We start from the raw sequence: 19,638 nt of genomic DNA on the forward strand, positions 1-19,638 counted from the left end.
CTTGCAAAGAGTGAAGGCTGAATGTACCTGTCGGTTTTCAGACTTTGGATACAGTCACTCCATGGACAAAATGATAAAAGGCATAAATGGGTTAGTGTGTACTAGAGGACCGGCCTGCTAAAATTTTAAAATGTCCATCCGGCTCCTTTTAGAGTTTTAGGGTACGTTATGTGGTCTGTACTTTTACATTGCTTATTGAAGCCCATTCTTGAACATACCCATTTGAAGAAGACATTATTATCCTGCTGTCATGTATATGTGCATTTCCAATGTTACAGTATTCTTACTCTGTTAGCGATCACTGATTAAGTTTGTTACACTCAGATGCTGATAAATTTAGACTAACATTTACCAGCTATGTTTTGCTAACTAAAAAATTGACTTGGTGATACTTTGCAACCAAGTGCGATATATGCTCATGAGAGTATATTTTGTTGAAACATTTGTCACCCTATTACTTAGACAAGTCTGCATAGTTGTGAAGAAAAAAAAATCATCATACATAGCATGTGAACACCACTGTTCGATCATTCTCTTGCTGCTAGAAACCCAGCTTAAGGTTGCATGGGCTCTATGAAGCCCCAGATAAGGCCTTGTTATTGCAGCACGCATTTAGGCAAAAACTACAGATTTTATTGCTTTACTACTGACGATCACAGGGTCGAGGATATTGTAATTTAGTAATCTTTTGCAGACATCATGTGCACCATTGTTGCTTTGTCATGTGATTTCGCAGGGGACAGTGTTCTGGTCTTGCTTTTTAAACGTCTTATTGTGGGTATTTGCCCTTCTCTGCTTCTTTCTCAATATTCACTTTCTCCAAGGATTGTCGTACAACACTGATGAATCCCTTGATCAATGCAGTTATTTTGACCTGATTTTAAAAGGGTGTGTGATAGATTCTGATCACACCGTGGTTGCTAGTGATTAGTTTTCTTGCTTCTTAAAGGATTTCGAATTGTGGGACGATGTTGGTTTGAACATTCCAAAACCCCCAGACGTGCTACAGTTGTATCGTGACTACGGAAACCACCAGGTTACCTTGAAAGATATGGTGGATGTCGGCGTTGGTGTTGAAGAGAATGCTTTGGATCCGAGGCCAAGAAAGGACAGCGATGCTTCGATTGATGAGCCTCAGACCATTGCGGTGAGATACCTGTAGCTACTTATATCATCTAATTATCAAGGCAGGAGTTAACACATATCATCACTACAAAGCTTGTAAGAATTAACATTCCTGTATGTTGTGTTTCTCTGCAATTTTTATTTGATCCCTGATGAGTTCACTAGTGGAGCAGTTGAATGTTAATCATCCTTTCCTACTAAAATTGCTGCTTCCTGCCAGACTTATATAACTTTTGGAACATCTCAAAACAATTAGCACTCTTCTTCCAACTTACAAAATTTGCATGTGCCTGTTAGCATCAGATAAACGCTCTGCGTGCTCTAAGGAAATGCATTCTATTTTAGACTTTGCCAAGTCAAAATCAACTTGCAATTGTGGCACTTACCTTAAAAATATTTTATATTAAAAAGAAAATTACAGTTAAATGATTTTTCCAACTGACTTCCACAATCAATACAAATTATAGAATAATGTACTAAAATGATAGTTAATGTTTTACAAAATAGATGCCACAGTATCACTGAAATAAATGCAGACCACAAGACATTCCTAGTTCAATCATTTAAGTTGCTTGCTAAGATAGCTTGGCTATTGCTTACTAGGGCCTTGATGGGCATGATGTTCATTCCAGGTCATAGTATGAAATAACCATCCAAAGTCTGGAATTCGTCCTCCCTGTCTATAGTGACACTATAAATTTTGGCATTATCCATGTAGGGCTGCCTATTTGAGGTAGTTGGCTAACATTATATCTGCCGTAGTCTTTGAAAGCAGACCGTGCTAAATTTCTGACTGGGCTTGTAGGAGATGGTCAGCAGCACCGTTTTTTGTCTGGATGTTAATTTATTTTCTCGTCATTAGACTTTGTTCCAAAGCAAGAGAGACAAAGGCAGAAAGGAGAAGGAAGAGAAAGATAGGAAAATAGTTACAAAGGGAGAAAGCAGGAATGAAAAAGAATCCTAAAGGGTTCAAGAGATAAGAATTGTAGGGTGGTATAACAAAGAAGCTTGATATTTGACAATTTCTCTTATCAGCAGAGCTGTGATGGATTCCTAACAAAAGTGAATACTGATTGCATGGCTTTTGGCTAATATTTAGATGACCTTTATTTATTTGAGTCTGATGTAATTCTTACAGAAATAATAATCGAAAATAGCCATTTTATTCTTGTGCTTTCTGCTTAAACAGTTTAAATCAGCCATTGCAAGTAACGTGCCTGCTAAAGACTTAATTTAGAGTACAAATACACTATGAAACAGAGGAGAGACAATTATTGCTCCCTTTATATATACTGAAGCATCTCAGTATTGTTTTGGAAATACAATTATTTGCAGTCTCAGGCTGGATATATATATATTTTTTAATAAAATTAATTCGCATATCCTTTGTGCAAAACAGTCTGATAAAGAAAAAAAAAGTGGCTTATCTAGAGTTCTGCTAGAGTGGAGTGCAATCCATCATCACAGTTACCAGCAAGAGTATCAACAGTCAAGCGTTTGCAGAAATCTTTACACACAGAGGTGGGAGTGAAGCAATGGGTAGACATATTTTGTTAGCACCAAGAAATTCAAAATTCCAATATTTCACATCCAAGTATTGAGAATACAACTAGAAAAAATATCCTTTTTGATCAGCCAATTAATCATTTTTTTGCTCTTTACAATTTCCCCAGTCCTCGTCCAAGAATATTTCTCAAGCTAAAATGATTTAGAAAGATGATGATCTGTTAGTTGCAGCGTGACCTCCTCAGTCGTGTATTCCTTTTTTTTGTTCCTTTTCAGAGAAGCCAGGCTTCAGATTTTTCTTCGGGCCTGGTTCCTAAATTCCTTTAGTCCAGAATCTGCTTTCTGATTTTGGGAGCATTCTCAAAAAGTCAAGTGACCTGTTTAAAAATGCTCAAAGAGGATCAGGAGACCTCCTTTAAATGGAAGAGATTTGGACAAGAACATTGCTCTGTATGTATAGTAAAATGGAGAACAGTGTTCTTACTATGTTTACCTTGCCAATCCGGGTTTGCAATTTCAGTTTATAATCTTTCATCAGATAGCCAGTACAGCCTATAGAGAAGTCCTATTTAGACATTCCTTCCCATCAAAACTGTGATGATGATAGTTTTTTTTTTTTTAGAAGTCATTAAATCTTCTGTCCTGAAGGGACTTCATTTTCCTTTGAGCTGAATGTAGTGTTTTCTAGATCGGTAGGGCCTCTTTTTGTACTGATTTATAAATCTGAACTCATAACAAATTCCATGAAAAGTAGTTGTCTTCCCTAATGTGAATTCAGCCAGAAGAACTAGTCAAAACAGGGGCAGCGTTCTCATTAAAATACTCCGCCTCTCTATGGAGATTCACTGGCTTGACACCACTGTGGGGCCCTCTGGGCCTTATCATAGATCATATATCTACTGAGTGCCTGAAGTGTTACAATTGTTGATTGGTTTCTTCTACAATGTACCCCAAGTTACAATTCATTTTCACTTCAGTCACAATTGTTGGAATTGTTAAGGATTAAGGGCCAGATGTACGACCAAGCATTTTCCGAGTCGCTAATTGTCTCACAATTGCGAGTCACAATTTGCGACTCGCAAAATGCCATGTACAACAGTGTCCGAGACACTGATTGCGATTCCCAATGGGGAAAGTGCGAGGCTCATGAATAATAATGAGCCACTCGCAATTTGCGACCCTATTGGAAATGACCGGCCCTCCAAGGGGTGGTGGCCTGCTGGGCTCAGCAGACCTCCATGTCTGGGACTGCTTTTAAATAAAGCAGGTTTAAAAAAAATAAAATGCATCACGTTTTCCTTAAAGGAAAATGGGATGCATTTAAAAAAAAAATGAAACATTTTTGTTTCATTTTTTAAGGGCAGGTAGTGGTCCCTGGGACCACAACCTGCCCTTAAAAAATATTTTCAGAGCCAGTCACAAAGGGGAAGGGGTCCTCTGGTGACCCCTTCCCATTTGTGACTTCATTACCACCCTCTTGAAGAGGGTGGTAATTTCCGAGTCTTTTGCGACCGCAATTGCTGGCGCAAAACATTAGTACATGCCTTTGCTGTCGCTATTAGAAATCGAACGCCCTTCCTAATAGCGAGTCGCAAACCTATTTAGCAAGGCGCAAATAAATTGCGACTCGCTAAATAGGCTTTGTACATGACCCTGTAGGTTTTTGCATGCGCAAACGGGTCACAAACCCGTTTGTGCTTGCAAAAACTTGTCGTACATCTGGCCCTAAGACTGAAAATGAACTTCCCAAACTCTGTTCTGCCTTCTCATCCACTAAAGCAGCAGAACATCTGCAAAATAAAGACTCTCAGTTTCGTTTGAAGAAAAACTAGGCTTTTAGAATAGGTGGCCAATTTTGCCTGTTCCCAAGTGGAAGAGTCATTCTTATACAGTCCAGCCCTAGATGGGTTACTGTGTACTAAAGCTTTAATTACTTTTTGTTGAACTAATAAGTCCTTGAGATCTTTAAGATCTCCCCTTAGCACAGGTAAAGTTGCTTCTTATGTGCTCCGTAGGGGACGTTTAGTTCTGAACATTTGTCATATCAATTTAGATATCAGAAACCACCACTTGTCATATCAATTTAGATATCAGAAACCACCACTCTTGATACTGAGTAGAAGAATAAGCTGTTCTTCAAAGGTTTCTGGTAAATTACTAGTCCGGAAGCTGTCAGCTTTCCTTCCTTAATACTTAGGTGATGCTGCTTTGGAAGTGTTTTAGAATGTAAAATCTGGGCAGGTCTGGAATTGTAACCAAAATTAGCCCTGGCAAAAATGTTTAAACAATCCTCCCACTTCAGGAAGCCACGGCTACAATGGCTCCACTGGGCCACTAACCTGCAGCCCACCATTACAATCTTTGAGTGCCAGAAAAGACAGTACAGAATTGAATATCTGAGATGGAATATTGATTAGAAGAACATCTTCTCCGCCTGCTAATATTTAAAAAATCAGCCTGTTGTTTCACTGTAACTTTGTATGAATTATTTTGCAGTATTGCCGTACTTGACCATGAATGTACTTTAGAAATAATTTTTGGGCTACAACTAATGCTTGCAGCATTGTTAACAGAAGAGATACTCTGTAACCCAGAAAGTGCATTTGGAGGAAATTGACATTGGCAATGCACATACTTGGTTACATCAATACTTGCCTTTCCAGTTTGTGAAACATTTTAGGAAGACGGCCATGACACAGCATCTATGTATTAAGGTTTCTTTTACCTATCAACATTAATTGCTAAATCAAAAAGAACAAACGATGGACAGAATGCTGAACAAATAAAACATTCTCCCCCAGTCACAGATTTGGGTTAATCTATCATTTGTTTTGCCCACCACGCCACCCCAGTTTGGACCCAGCCATATGCAAATCCGCCTTGGGTATGCCTAGTCTGGGGGGAGATACCCTGAAACCGGTCCCAGGATGCTTGTATCCTGTCCAGGAAGGGCCTGACCTTGCTGCTTGGACTGGACTGTTGCCATGGGGAGCAGGGTCAAGACTGATTTGCATATGGCGGGTTCCAATCTGGGGTGGCATGGTGAGCAAAATACCCAGATCTGTGAATGGTGGATTTGTTCAGCATTCCTTCCATCATTTGCCCGTTAACATCGATAGCAAGTCAGAAATATATTGTCTGCCGTGTGCGGAGGACTGCTGTTCTTATTAATGAAAAATGTAAAGTTTTCAGCAGAATGTATGCTAGAAATTGCCATTAAGATTTCCTAGAAATTAATGTTATTTTCTCCTTTTTTTTCAGGAATCATTGATAATTCAGGAACTTGAAGACCAAATTAATACACTATATAGTGAGAAAATGTCCCTGCTAGAACAAATTAAAAAGCTTTCAAGGTAGGCTTTGCTAAATCCTTCACCAACCTGTACTGTTTTTTTTTTTAACGTACTTTTATTGCCATACTTTTTTTGTTTTATGTCGACTTACAATTTCAGAAATTGTACAGTATAGGCAGTACTTACACATTTAGTTTAAAGAAACTTTGATTTACATTTTGTAGTGTACTCTCCCCCTTGGTGCTATATCCTTTGCAGTTAACGCTCTTATGGTTGTTAAACACTGTTGTGTTATGTGATCTTACCAGGGTGTAGCCTATTGTTTCTGTTGATTGGGGACGTGTGCTTCGTCTGTTATATGCAGTATTCTGTTGTTCACCTTGCCAAATTGTTATTGCAGGATTCACGCATCATTAAAACGGAATAAAAGAATTAAAACAAAACAATAACTAACTCCGAGCCTACAGGCTCAACTTTGCAGGTGGACGCATCGCGATGGATATGTGTGGTGTCTGGATGGAGGTGTATTACTTTGAGTGGGTTTGGGATACGGATACATGATCAGTATTGGGGTGTATTTTGTAGCTAGATTCGAAGCGCCAGCATCTTGTATGTTGTCCTCTTGGGTGGGCTGTTTTCCTATTCGCCTATAGATTCACAGGTGCATTTGTAAGTGCTGTTTCCTTCTCATCTCCCTCCTCTTCACTGCTCACCTGTCTCAGGGAACTCCTAAGAATGTATTATCTACCTCCACTGGTCTCCTATGGGAAGCTGCCTCAGGCCCCTCGCCTCTTCCCTGGATAGCGCCTGGCCATAGCCCAGTTAGGGACGTCTCTTCTCCAGTCCTCTACCCGTGGCCCTACACTAGCCTTCCATGTCATAGCTTTTAGCCTCTTAGCTAGGGCCATGGCCAAGTCTATGAACCTGTTCCCCACCTTCTGCTTTGGTGGGTGTGGGGACAGGCCCAGCAGGCACCCTTCTATGGAATGATCCACTGCTCTTCCCTGGGTGATACTGGCCTGCGTCATCACTGCCTTCCAAAATATGCAGATTACGTCACAGTCCCAGACCATTTGTATAAAGTCCGCATCTAGGAGAGTACAACTCAGGCAATTTTGCACCTCCCCTCCATGTATAGCCTGCATTATGTGTGGGGTCATATACGTCATATGTAAAAAATCAAACTGAGTGTATTTCAGTCTGGTATTGCAGGATACCAACTTCAGCGAGGCCAACAGCTTCCCCCAGTCTCGGTCAGTAAGTTCCCTGTTTAAGACCTGTTCCCACTTGGCCCTGATACCAGCCAACTGTGCCAGAGTGGCTTCTGTCAGTGCCACGTAGAACCATTTTACTTGTTGCCCAGCTGTACCCAAGGTGAGCAATGCATGTAGGTGAGTGTGCGTTTTTGACTCCTCACAGCCTTTACCCCATAGTGCTCCAAAGGTGCTCGTCAGGGCTTCGTATTGTATATATTGGCCCATGAGGAGGCTATTGTGTTCTACTAAGTCCTCGAAGGGGATCAAGTCGTTCTCGTAGTAACAGTCTCCTGCTGTCTCTATCCCTGCTTCTGTCCAAGCAGGCAGTTGCTCCTGCCTGAATATTAAATGTGGAACTCCATGAGGTAAGCCCACCAAGGGAAGGACCGGTGTGTATTTGGGAGTTTCCACCATTTTCGATATGCATTGTTTCCAGCATTGTATGGCTGTAGTCTTCAATAGCGACCTATAAGGGGGGGTCACTGTTTTATGGTCCAATATCGTAGCTAGCAGAATAGTAGGGTGTGTGCCAACTGTAGATACAAAATCTTCCCTCTGTGTTCACCCCTTCCAACCATTGCTCCAGCCATTGTAGTTGGAAGGCAAGAGTTGTCATTCACAATGGAGCACTCCTAAGCCTCCTTCCCTCATCGGGCGCTGTAGTTTTTTCAGGGAAACACTCTTTCGCCCTACCCCCCAGACTAAGTCTCTCACAAGGGAATCTAATTGTGTTAACCATCTCCTGGGTGGTATTAAAGGAAGGTTAACATAGAAATATGAGTCGGGCAGCATGACCATTTTAGTCAGTGATATACGTGCCATGATTGGTAGATTCAGGGAGGTCCAAAAAGAAACACAAGATTTGAGTGAATGGAGCGCTCTATCCAAATTGCCCTCTCTCAGGTCATCTAACGAACGATAGATTTGGATCGCCAAGTATTTAAATGTGGTCTTCTCCCAGTTAAGGTCTTCCGGTAATTCTGCAGGTCTAGGCAGAGTGCCAGACACAGGAAACAAGTAGGTTTTAGTCTTGTTGACCCGCAATCCCAACACCAACCTGTACTGTTAACACTGTTATTGCGTTTTGTGGAGCCTTATTGTCTCCTGCTTTGTTTAATCATCGATTAGGGGTAGTCCCAAGTGACTGAATTATAGATGAGCATCGCACTTTAAAAATGTTCAATTATTAATTTAAGTGTTCTCAAAAAGGTGCAACTGACAACCTCCACACCTCATCAGACCCTTTTCATGCTTTTTCAAACACACCATAGGTACTATAGTTACATACTGACATTGAGCACTACTTTGCATTTGAGTCATTTTACTCCTTAATTGAATGGTTCCTATTTTAGTGTCAATATTTATCTTTCTTTTAAAAGAAATAATGTTTCAATTCTGCACGTCACTATCCTTTTTTAGTTAAACAATTACATATTTATAACCTCACTTTTTAAATCAAATATTAACATTAATAGAAAGTGCAACAAAAAACAAACACCAGTTGTTGCATGTCAACAGTCATTTGTTTACGTTGAAGCATGTGTTCCCTCATTTACTCTTAACTACAATATTCATTGTTGTGTTATGGGTAGGTGCTAGAGAGGCCAGCAAAACTGGGTGTATGGTACTACACTCACTAACTTCGTGGTGTTTTAAAACGTATTTATTGTATATAGTTCCTGTTCAAAAGCATAAACCAATAATCTCTGGATAGAGTGGACTGAACTAGAGTTGTATCTGCTGCTTGCTAAAAACAATTGGGTGACTGTTCTGAGGGAGAACAACTTACATGTTACAATACTGTTTATGTAAGTCGGCACCAACACTTGTAGATTTGCAGCACTTTAAAATATCAATAAAGAGAATCTAACAATAACTTCCCAGTGACTTGTAAACTGTATGAAGCAACAGAAAGGTCACTTGCTTTAATAGATTTTGATTGCTGCCATCTACCCCTACAGCAAAAGCAGTCATCAGAAACTCAACCAAAGTACTGTAATAATCCATATTGGATAAAACAATAATATTCTTTATTGCATTCTGATCCATGCCAGTTTACCAAATAAAGGATACATTCACATATATAACTGACTAGTGGACTTTAAATTCCACATTTCCTCATTACATAAAGTTGGCTAGGTCATAGTGGTGCACAAGGCAATCCCCAATGGATGTCTAATCAGCTTCAGCAATTGTCCAAGTATGAAAAGTGGAAGGCCAGCAGTGGTCCACAAATATACACTACATATCTCCAACATGTCTTGTAATGCAAAATATAACCTGTTTTCAGCTTGCTCTCAGCGACTTTCTCAGTGTCCTTTCTTCTCAGCCAGGAACCTCCCCGTACACAAACCCAGGTTTTGCAGATTCTCTCCTGTACTCTGTAGTGGATCGTACAATGGACAATCCGTACAACCGTTACATCCCAACAGATCTCCAGTTTCCAACACAGCATGCTATTCAGAGAGTCTGAAGTAGATCAGCAATCTACTTTGGACACCTCTTACAGGAGGCAGTGTTGCTGATATTCAGATACTTACATTTACAGTGAGATTGACCATTGTGAAAGACACACATCTATATTCGCACACAGACGCATAAAACACACACTCACCTTCTAACTACTCCCCCCCCCCTCCCTCGTTAATTATTTTGGTCACACTGTGTGCACCAACGTTTGACTCTGCCATAAGACAGATACTAGCAGCAGAATAGCCATTACTTGCAGTTTTTTATTACATTTTGCTTTATTGAGTTTCTCAAAACAGAACAAAAAAACAAGCAGTGCAAAAAATACAGAGTACAGTGCAGTAGGAATATTGCTCCTTTGCATCCAGTCCACACCATAATCATCAAGTGCAATACAATGACTTGCAGGTCTTAGGAGGCATAAAATCATACATTCAGAATAATTGAATGATGATTCCAAGACATTACCGAGTTACTCAGTGAATACAGTGCTCTATAAATGAACACACTTAGCTGTCACATTCTGTACAATGCATGAACATCTGAAGAGGCATCTCCCTCCTCAATGTACAAGCCCTTCCCCAAGCTGGTGTCACCATCCTCTTTGAAATTATTTAGGACCATCCCACAGGTCATGATGTCATCTTCGGCTTTCTCATCACTATGGATAAAACGCATATGGGCCTTCTCCACTGCTACCCATTCACAGGTCCCTAAGCCAGGAATTCAACTGCCGCAGCCCATCTCCCATACACCCAATGGCTGTTCTACTTTTTGCTAAATTAATCCGAGCTGGGCAGTCTTATAAGGGATTTTGCTGCTTTTGGGTTTTGCCACCACTCCCAAGAGGGAAGCCAGCGGGTTGAGTGGGACCTCCAGGCCAGTCGCTCTCACTATGGCTGGTACCACAGCCCTTCAGAAAGCCTGAATCCCAGTGCAATCCCAGCCTAGATGTAGAAAAGAGGCCCCCGACTTACCACATCACGCACAGCTAGCTCCCCTCGGGGGTCTATCTTGTTCAACTGTGTAGGGGGGGGTCACATAAGTGCAGTGCAGGAAACTAAAATGTAGTAATTTAACCCTGTGGTTACAAGACACGCACCTAGCCTGCTCGCACACACGGGAAGTGTTACAAAAACTTGGGATGTTACAGAACCTATATTCCAAAAACCTTGACATGAGCCTTGGGTTTCATTTTACTCTCCCTAGGTCAAGATACAAGCACACAAGAGTATGACTTCTTTGCCCTGCCTGACAGCCCCATCCTAATGTCTGTGGAATGGGAGAATTTTTTTTTCTTCTTCTTAAAATGGGCGAACATCTCTATAGACCATTGGGTACTCTAGATTGTCAATTGCGGGCATACAATCGAAATTGTGCAAAAGCCGCCATCCCGCCTATTAACCAGAGAACATCATCACCACCTAGAACACTTAATACCTCAAATTCTTGATCTACTGCTCCTAGGCTATGGAGCAAGTACTTCAGAATCCATGTAGTCAGAGATTTTATTCCAGGGCCATCTTAATCAAAAGGAAGAATGGCTAGGATCATCTTGATCAAAAAGAAGATAGGCAGATGGAGAGCCATCCTAGATTTGTCGGATCGCAACAAATTTCTGACGCAATCCATCAGAATGATCGTACTTAAGGAACTCATCTTGGTGTTCGAAGAAGGGGAATTTCTGATGTCCTTAGTCCTTCCAGTCTCTTACTTTCATATCTTGGTTCATCAGGATCACAAGCAGCATCTACAATTTTCCATAGATGGGCAGCATTGTCAGTTCAGTGTAGTCCGATTAAGCCGCAGTTTGGCCCAAAGCGTCTTCACCAAGTGTCTGGCGCAATTGGAAGTGCATGTATTGAATTTCAGGCTTTCCTTCCATGCATGTGTGTCTTAAATTAAACCGACAACAGAGCATCAATCCATTACGTCTTCAAATAGGGAGGGACAAGAAAACAAATCCTGTGAGAGGAAGAGCAACAGTTGTGAAACTGAGCATTAACCAAAAATATCCACTTGACAATGGAACATTTGCTGGGATTTAACAACAATTGGGCAGATTTCCTCAATCAGGTTCTCTAAGAATGTTACGTATGGGAGCTCCACAATACCCGGGTTCACCAACTCTTTCACAAATGGAGTCCGCACCAGCAGGATCTATTCACAACTTGGAAGAGCAGAAAAACCCATCTGTCTGTCAGTAGCTATTACCAGCAGAGGGCTCAGGGCAGCATTTTTGATAAAATGGTGCAACATTTTAGAGCATGCCTTTCCTCCCTTTCCCTTGTCCTCACAAAAGTGTAGAAAGAGCAATGCAAACTGATACTATCACCCCTGCGCTGCCAAGAAAGTACTTGTACAGCTCCAGTGTCCTTTGCCATTCATTGTCAAAGTACATACGGAACATCTGTAAAGGCTAAATGAACAGATACTTCATCAGAATATATGTTCTTTGAAACAGACAGCATAGCTTCTTAATACTTCGATTTTGGATATTGGTGTATCCAAAAAGCCTTACTGATGTCATAGAGAAGGCTCATGCACCCTCTGCTTTCAAGACATACAACTATAAACTGAAGCAATGTGCATGTAAAGGCTTACATCCACTGTCAGTCCAGCCCCATCAAATTCTACCATGTCTGCAATATTTGGCTAATTGGGGCATCAGACATGCCTCAGTGAAGGGGCAGGTGGCAGCTTTCTCGAAATACTGATGCACTGTGCAGGACAAACATTCTTTTTACAGAGAGTGATCTTGCAATTTATGAAAGGTATCTTCAAGTGCTCCCCCCCCACCAGTCAGATGGCCGCTTTTTCCTTTGGCTCAAACCAAAGTCTTGAGCTGGCAAATAGCTCCTCATTTGAACAAGTTTACAAAGCAGATTTGAAGTTCTGTTCCTGGAAAACAGCAGTGCTTCTCACATTGATTTCTTCCAGAACAGTGAGTTGCAAACCTTAACGATCAAAAAGCCAGTTCTCTAATTCTGAAATGACAAAGTGGTACAAAAGCAAAATATGAAGTGTATACCCAAAAGTACCACTGATTTCCACCTTTTATGAGTTGGAGGTACTCTTAAATGAATGGGGATGTTAATGTTAACTGGTATTTGTATAGCGCATATACACCAGCAGGTCTCTTAGCGCTTTGGAGAGAGAAGTCAGAGCTGCTAGAGGAACCGTAACAGTGCAGAGACAGGGTGCTAAACGGTTTCTAAGGCTTCTCTAAACAGAATCGGTTTGAGCTGCTTTGAAGGTGTTCAGGCAGTTGGTTCCATAGTTGTGGAACCAGGACGGAAAAAGCTCTGCCCCCTTTGGATGCAGTATTGCAGCGTGGAAGGACTAGGCAGCGGGCCACAGCAGACCGCAGTATACGGCCAGGAACATAGTTCTCGAGGCGTTCTTTGATGTAGGCTGGGGCTTGCCCATAGATAGCTTTATGGGCGATGCAGAGGCCTTTGAATTTTGCTCTCTGCCTGATGGGGAGCCAATACAGCTTAGCCAGCAACGGGGTGGCGTGAGATCTTCTTGGGAGCCTGAAAATCATCCTGGCTGCATCATTCAGTACCACCTGTAGTTTGTTAATACATTTCTGGCGGAGGCCAAATTATAAGGCATTGCCATAGTCCAACCTGGAGACAATAGTGGCTGACACAATTGTCTGTAGTGAGGAGGTTGAAAGGAGGAGATCTAGTTTCCGCAACTGCCTCATGAGACCTGTACATGTGCCAACCACTGAGGTGACAAGGTTGGCCATGGAGAGCTCGGAGTAAATTTTTATGCCCAGACTTTTCACAAACGGCACTGGTGTGGGGGTGATACCTAGCTCCTGAGGCCAGAAAAGGTTACTCCAGGGGCTGTTTTTGTTTGGGATCACAAGGACTTCCGTTTTATCTGGATTGATTTTCAGTGAATTGGCTGTCATCCAATTCACTGTAAATCTCAGGATGTTTTGTGCCAGGTCATGTGCATGGGAGGAGTTGTCAGTACGGAGGATGAGTTGGGTGTCATCCGCATAGTTGAAGACTCTGCAGTCCCAACTAGCTAGGGCCGCCACCAGCGGCTGTAAGTATATATTGAAAATGTGTTGGGACAGAGCAGAGCCTTGGGTGACACCACAGGTAAGTAAGCCGCTGTTGGATACCTGCTCCCCCAACTGAATCCTCTGGGACCGGCATGACAGGAAGGATTCTAGCCATCGATGTGCCGACCCGCAGATGCCCACATCAGTGAGTCTGGCCAGCAGTTGTGCGTGGCTGACTGTATCGAACGCCGCTGATAGGTCTAATAAAATCAGGGCGCTCGGTTTTGTATTGTTGGCCATAATTCTGAGCTCATCGAGTACGGACAGCATCACCAGCTACTTACTGTGGTGGGCTCTAAAACCTGCCTGTTGTCCCTGGAGTAGGTGATGTTCTTCTAGGAAAGCATAAAGGGCCTTAAGAACATGTTGTTCCACCACTTTTAAAACAAAGGGAAGCTGGAAGATGGGCCTATAGTTTTTAGGGTTAGCAACGTCTGCCCCTGATTTCTTTAACAAAGGGGTAACTCTGGCTTCCTTCATGTTGGAAGGCAAGTAGCCAGCCTCCAAGGAGTTGTTTAATAGAGCGAGAATCTGCCTTTCCAGCCCAGGAAGGGCCATTCTGAAGATTCTAGGGGGGCAGGGATCTGCGGGGGATCCCGATTTTGTCCGATTCATCAACGATGTCAGGGAGGCTGAGTCTAAGTTGGGGAAAGTGGTAAGTAACTTACGGGGGGTGAGGGACTTGGAGCTGAGCCATGGAGCTTTGAATGATAGGGGTAGTGTCAATTCCGTAGAGAATATCCCTGACTTGCTGGAAGAAGAAGGATTGGAAAGCATTGCAGTCAATTGGTGTGGCCGTCAGTTTCTGCTCAGATTTTTGGCTGAGTTCTTTCAGTATTCTTAAAGTTTCTTTCTGTTTGTTTGCCGCAACTGAGATTCTTGTCTCGTAATACTTGGCTTTCCTGGTCACAATAGATTTCTTGTATGAGGTAAGTAAGGTTTTGTAACTTGCCAGCTCGGCTGGGTCATATGCTTTGTACCATCGTCTCTCGGCTTGACGAAGTTCTTGCTTCCTTTTCCTCAAGATCTCATTAAACCAAAGGCCTCCCTTTCCCTTGTCTCTAACTTTAGCTCTCCGCTCTGATGCCACATGATCTATGGGTGTGCGCAGAGTACCAGTGAGGGCTTCACTTTCTTGGTCCAGATTTCCAATCTCAATTTTTTGGGGAGGGAGCCTGAGTAGGGTGGTTACCAGGTTTGTACTTGGATGAGACGTACATAATTGCTTTACGTTTTTATTTTTTTCTCACAACATATTTTATTGGAATTTGGTACAATACAAAGCGGATATATCTGGGCATGGTGCGACATTTACCGCCGTATAAAGGTACATATACAACATCTGTGTGCCCACCGGCACCGATTTCAGTCTGCATTGATAAGGTATAAATCCGAAGAAAGACGTATTGAAACAAAACTAAACATAATACAGTATGCATCCATACACCAAGTATTCCCTCCCAATCCCTCACGTGGTACCCTTAAATAGAAGTTGTATTGTATCTGCCTGATCTTGTCCATATGGTGTTGTCTCATGGTTTAAGGGTTGGTGGGATATATTGAGGGGTTCCAGGGACAAGCCTCTGTAATCTGCCCTTCTTTGACAAAATTTGGTGTGTTTCCGGGAGCATCCCCATGCTGTAAATACTGGGAGTTCCAGTCCCATATTGAAACTCAGTACTCCGTGCCAGAAGCGGTCTTGTGCGGTACATGACCACGTCGTATGTAAGAATGTGCCTTCATCCTGTTTGCTACTTAGACATTATAGGGATGCAATTAACCCATCTTCCATAATTTGTATCTGGTATATTATGCCCTATGGGGATATTTAAATTGTTTGAGTCTTAGGCAAGTGGATATCGCTGCCCCTTTAAGTGATTGTAACGCTTCTGTCCAGTCGTCTTCGTCACTGGAGCCTAATTCAGTCGTCCACGTGGCCTGCAGGGTATCTAGGGTGCTAGGGTTATTAGTAACTAGGGAATGAGATATTTTCTTATTTTGTGTTCCCTAAGTCGCCCATCAGTAGTTAGTTCAAGCGGGTTAAATTCAGGAATGGTGGTAAGATCGCGAATATATGGGTATAAGACCTGTCTTAGTTGTAGGTACTTGTAAAGTTGATTATGATGCATCGAGAATTCTTCCTGAAGGTCTTGACATGATTTGAGAATGTGTCCTTGCACTACATTAACTACTGACAAAATCCTTATTTGATCCCAGTGTGTGAAACCTTGTAGGTCCGCCACTTGTGTGTAGTCGGTTGTGCCATAAAGGAGTTTCCCTAATGATGCAGTCCCGCCACCCAATCCGGTGAAGAGATTGACACCAGACTAAGAATGCAACCCTGGTCGCGGGTGGAAGATCTTTTGGGTCGGTTCTGTTATATAGATATGTATAATGGCAGAGGTCTCCCATGATCCATTGCGCCACTCTATATGCTGGATCTTGCTTTGAGCCATACCACCACTCAGTCAGTCAGTCAGTCAAAGAACTTTATTCGGTTACTAAAAACCATAAAAGCAATACAAAATACATAAAATAACATCAAAAATTCAGTAAAACGGATTTAAAAAGTGATTGCAAATCCTAAAATAAAAGGAACATATCAATAAAAATGAGGAGTGCCAAATTTACAAATGTCAGGTTTGGTGATTGATCTTTGTGGCCAGACTAATTTTCTTTTGTCTAGCGGCTGCTACCAAAAAACACGCTACACCATATGTAACCTGTACCGAGTTCAACATCTGTAAATATAATAGAGCCGGCCGTACCTGCGCAAAATTTAAGTCTTTCAGAATAGGAAAAAGAAATTTTTTGCGGGCATCACAAAGCATCACTAGGTGCAGGGTATCCTGTGTAGAGAAAAAATCGCAGGAGCAGGGTGGGGATTCTTCTGGGATACCCCACTTTGTATACGAGCCAAGCACAAGATGTATCAGATTGAACCTGAACCTTATAAGTAGAAAACGATGATATGGTTTAGTAACATATTTTAAATAAGGTTCCATGGCCAAAGACGACGAAAGTTGGTAAAGTGATCTTACCATTGGTTTACAAAGCTCAACCGTTTCCCTCTCAACTTCCAACATATTTCGAAAGTGCTGCTTGACCCACTTTACATCTTCTTCTTTTTTAAGGTTCTGTGGAGAAGAATACATATCCGGGCGACCTAGCCTAGCGCATGCCGCTCTAACATACGCTAGCCAAGGTATACTATCTGCTTTGTCCAAAGACATGCAATCTTTAAGAATGCAGTGGTTCAATGTGATCTCCTCGTTTGTCCAGGTTTTAATCCAACATAACAGTGGGGACATTTTTAGGAGATCGGTGACATAACCCAAACCTATTTCGTTATGTATTGAATATGTGGGGGATGATTTCGGGAGTGATAACAAGGCTCGTATAAAATTGTTTTCTACGATTTGAATGCCTGGGGCTGAAACGTAGCCCCATATATCTGCCCCATAGGATGCAATTGCCACACATTTGGCTCTATAAATACAAGTCATGGCTTCCATGGGTCTCGAACCCAATCTTTTAGCAAAATGCATAAGAGCTGTGGTAGATCTACTTACACCATTCTCCTTTAACTTTAGTTGGGCACCCCAAGTTTCTTTCTCATCAAAAGTGACTCCTAAGTAACAAAAAAAGGGTACCCTCGAAATTGGGGAATTGTTACAGCTAAAGGCCCTAATCTTCATGTTTTTCCTCCGTGAGCCTGTAACCATAACTCATTCAGGATCTGTAGGTGAGCTGCCACATGATAACAGTGCAGCTGGTCGATCTAACCAACCAACTGCGGCTATCGCATTATGGACTCGACGCATGTTGTGCTGAGTTGCTCATTGTGGCATGAGTCCGGCCTGGTCTGGATGGACTAAGTCTGACATGTGGGATATTAATCTATTCATTAAAACGTTGGCTAGTAGTTTGGCTTCTAAGTTTAGAATTGAGATCGGCCTGTATGATGAGTATAATTCAGGAGGCATCTGGGTTTATGGAAGACCACAATTTCGGCGTGTCTCCAGTACGGAGGCAAACGTATATCTTTAAGGTCTTAACATACCGTGGCTATGTATCAGAGACCCAGTATAGACACAATCACTTTTAAAAAAACTCACATGCAAAAACATTGGGTCCCGATACTTTGTCATGTCTAGTGTCACAGCGGTCAATTCTTCTGGAGTAATAGGGGATTCAAGGGATTCATGTGTAGCCGTTGGTATTATTTTCGGGGGGGGAAGTCTCTAAAGAAGTCCTCTATTTAGAAGTCTGGTAGGGATTCTTGTTTGGTATATAGGGCTGGATAGAATGTGGCAAAACACTGTGCTATGTCCACTGGGTCTGTGAGTATTACATCCACTTGTGATTTAATCACGGGTATCTGCATAGGTTTCAGAGCGTTTTGTAGGAGTTTCCCAGATTTATCCCCCCATTGATATATCCTGCATTGTGTGGCTAGCCATACGCATTTGGCCTCTTCCAACAGCTCTCCTTTGTATTGCTGTTGCAATAGGATTCATTGTCTGCGGGCATTTGTCCTGTCTTCCTCCCGACCCCGTCTTTCTAATTCGATTAGTTGTGCCTCTATTTGTATCCGCTTTTGCTTTTTAGGGAGTTGTTCTGCTGCCCAGTAACCGATATCAAAGCCTTGTATACTTGGGTTCATTGCTTCCCATAGTGTTATGACGGAGGAGGTTGTCCCTTCATTAAATGAAAAGTAATCCAGTAGGGCCTTGTGTGGGTGTATTTTATACATTGTGTTTAGGTGCCATAGGGAGAGGCGCCAACTAACAGGAGGTCTTTTGGGGCCTATGTGTAGTTGTAACCATACCAAGGAATGGTCTAACAGGCCTCTAGGCATAATCTTAGCTTCGGGTATTCTGTGGGCGGGTTCATGGATAATGAACAGATAATCTAATATAGAAAAGGAAGCGTGTACTGTGGAGCAGTAAGTATATCCTGCTGTTGTGGGATGTAAGGCTCTCCATATATCTGTCCATCCTAACATCTCTGCCATGGGACACAGTTTTGATATCTTTGATGTGTCTACTGTGGTAGAAGGTCTCCATCTGTCTCGTTCTGAATGAAATACATCATTGCAATCCCCTCCAACTAAGGCTAGGCCATCTGGTATGGTCTCACATCCATCTACAATGTGCTTGATGAATGTATGAGGGAGTGGAGGTGGAGCATATACACTTCCCAACATGATATATTCACCTCCCACCTTAGATCGACCATATATGTCTTGGAGCCTCCGGTCCTCCACGCTGATGGGAGCCACAGTCAGCCGGTCCCGCAGGCCCCAGGCACATCCCGGTGTCTGCCGCACACTTACCCTCCCTCCGGGACTATTCCATACCTGTTGCGTGTTGGATGTTCTGTTGCCCTGCTCCTGTTTATCTCCTGAGATTGGTACCCACCGCCCAAATGGCAGTGCGGTCCAGACTCACTGCTGTTTGTGCACCAGCTGCGGGTCACGATGAGGGCCTCTCCCCCGCGCCCCGGGGGTAGCCAAAACCAATTACAGGCCTCACTGGGGGTCGCCAGATGCACCGCTTTCAGCCTGGGTCCATGGTTCGCCCCAGCCACCGTCAGTCGGCAGTGGTCGTGCTGTGCAACTACCATGGCACTCCAGGGCTGTGTGCCCACCTCCGAGTTGGTACCACGATAATCAGCCACACTTCCGCTGTAGGCCGTGCCATTGTTCGGATGTGACATGGACGGCCACACAGGTTTTAGCTCACTGAAGCGACCCCAAGGAACCTGTGAGTGGGCTGGTATTCGTCTGCCAGCCTATGGATCCGTTGTTGGGACGATGCCGGTAGGATATTCGTCGGATTTTGGGAAGTGCAACGGGAGCTGTTCTATCTTGTGTACGCCATGTCTGACTGCTTGGCCACGC

General features: G+C 42.7%; 1 protein-coding gene across 7 annotated transcripts in view; it reads left to right on the forward strand.

Moving 5' to 3' along the window:
* The window catches only part of RELCH (RAB11 binding and LisH domain, coiled-coil and HEAT repeat containing), a 760,620-nt gene that overhangs the window by 218,731 nt on the left and 522,251 nt on the right, over positions 1 to 19,638 (forward strand). For all 7 annotated transcript variants that reach the window (XM_085606887.1, XM_085606888.1, XM_085606890.1 and 4 more), the window contains 2 exons: positions 950 to 1,147; positions 5,893 to 5,984. In XM_085606887.1, the coding sequence (XP_085463013.1) occupies positions 950 to 1,147; positions 5,893 to 5,984 (290 nt within the window). The remainder of the gene's footprint in view (positions 1 to 949; positions 1,148 to 5,892; positions 5,985 to 19,638) is intronic.

Source organism: Triturus cristatus, chromosome 5_2 (genome assembly GCF_964204655.1).
Source record: "Triturus cristatus chromosome 5_2, aTriCri1.1, whole genome shotgun sequence".
Classification (NCBI taxonomy): domain Eukaryota; kingdom Metazoa; phylum Chordata; class Amphibia; order Caudata; family Salamandridae; genus Triturus; species Triturus cristatus.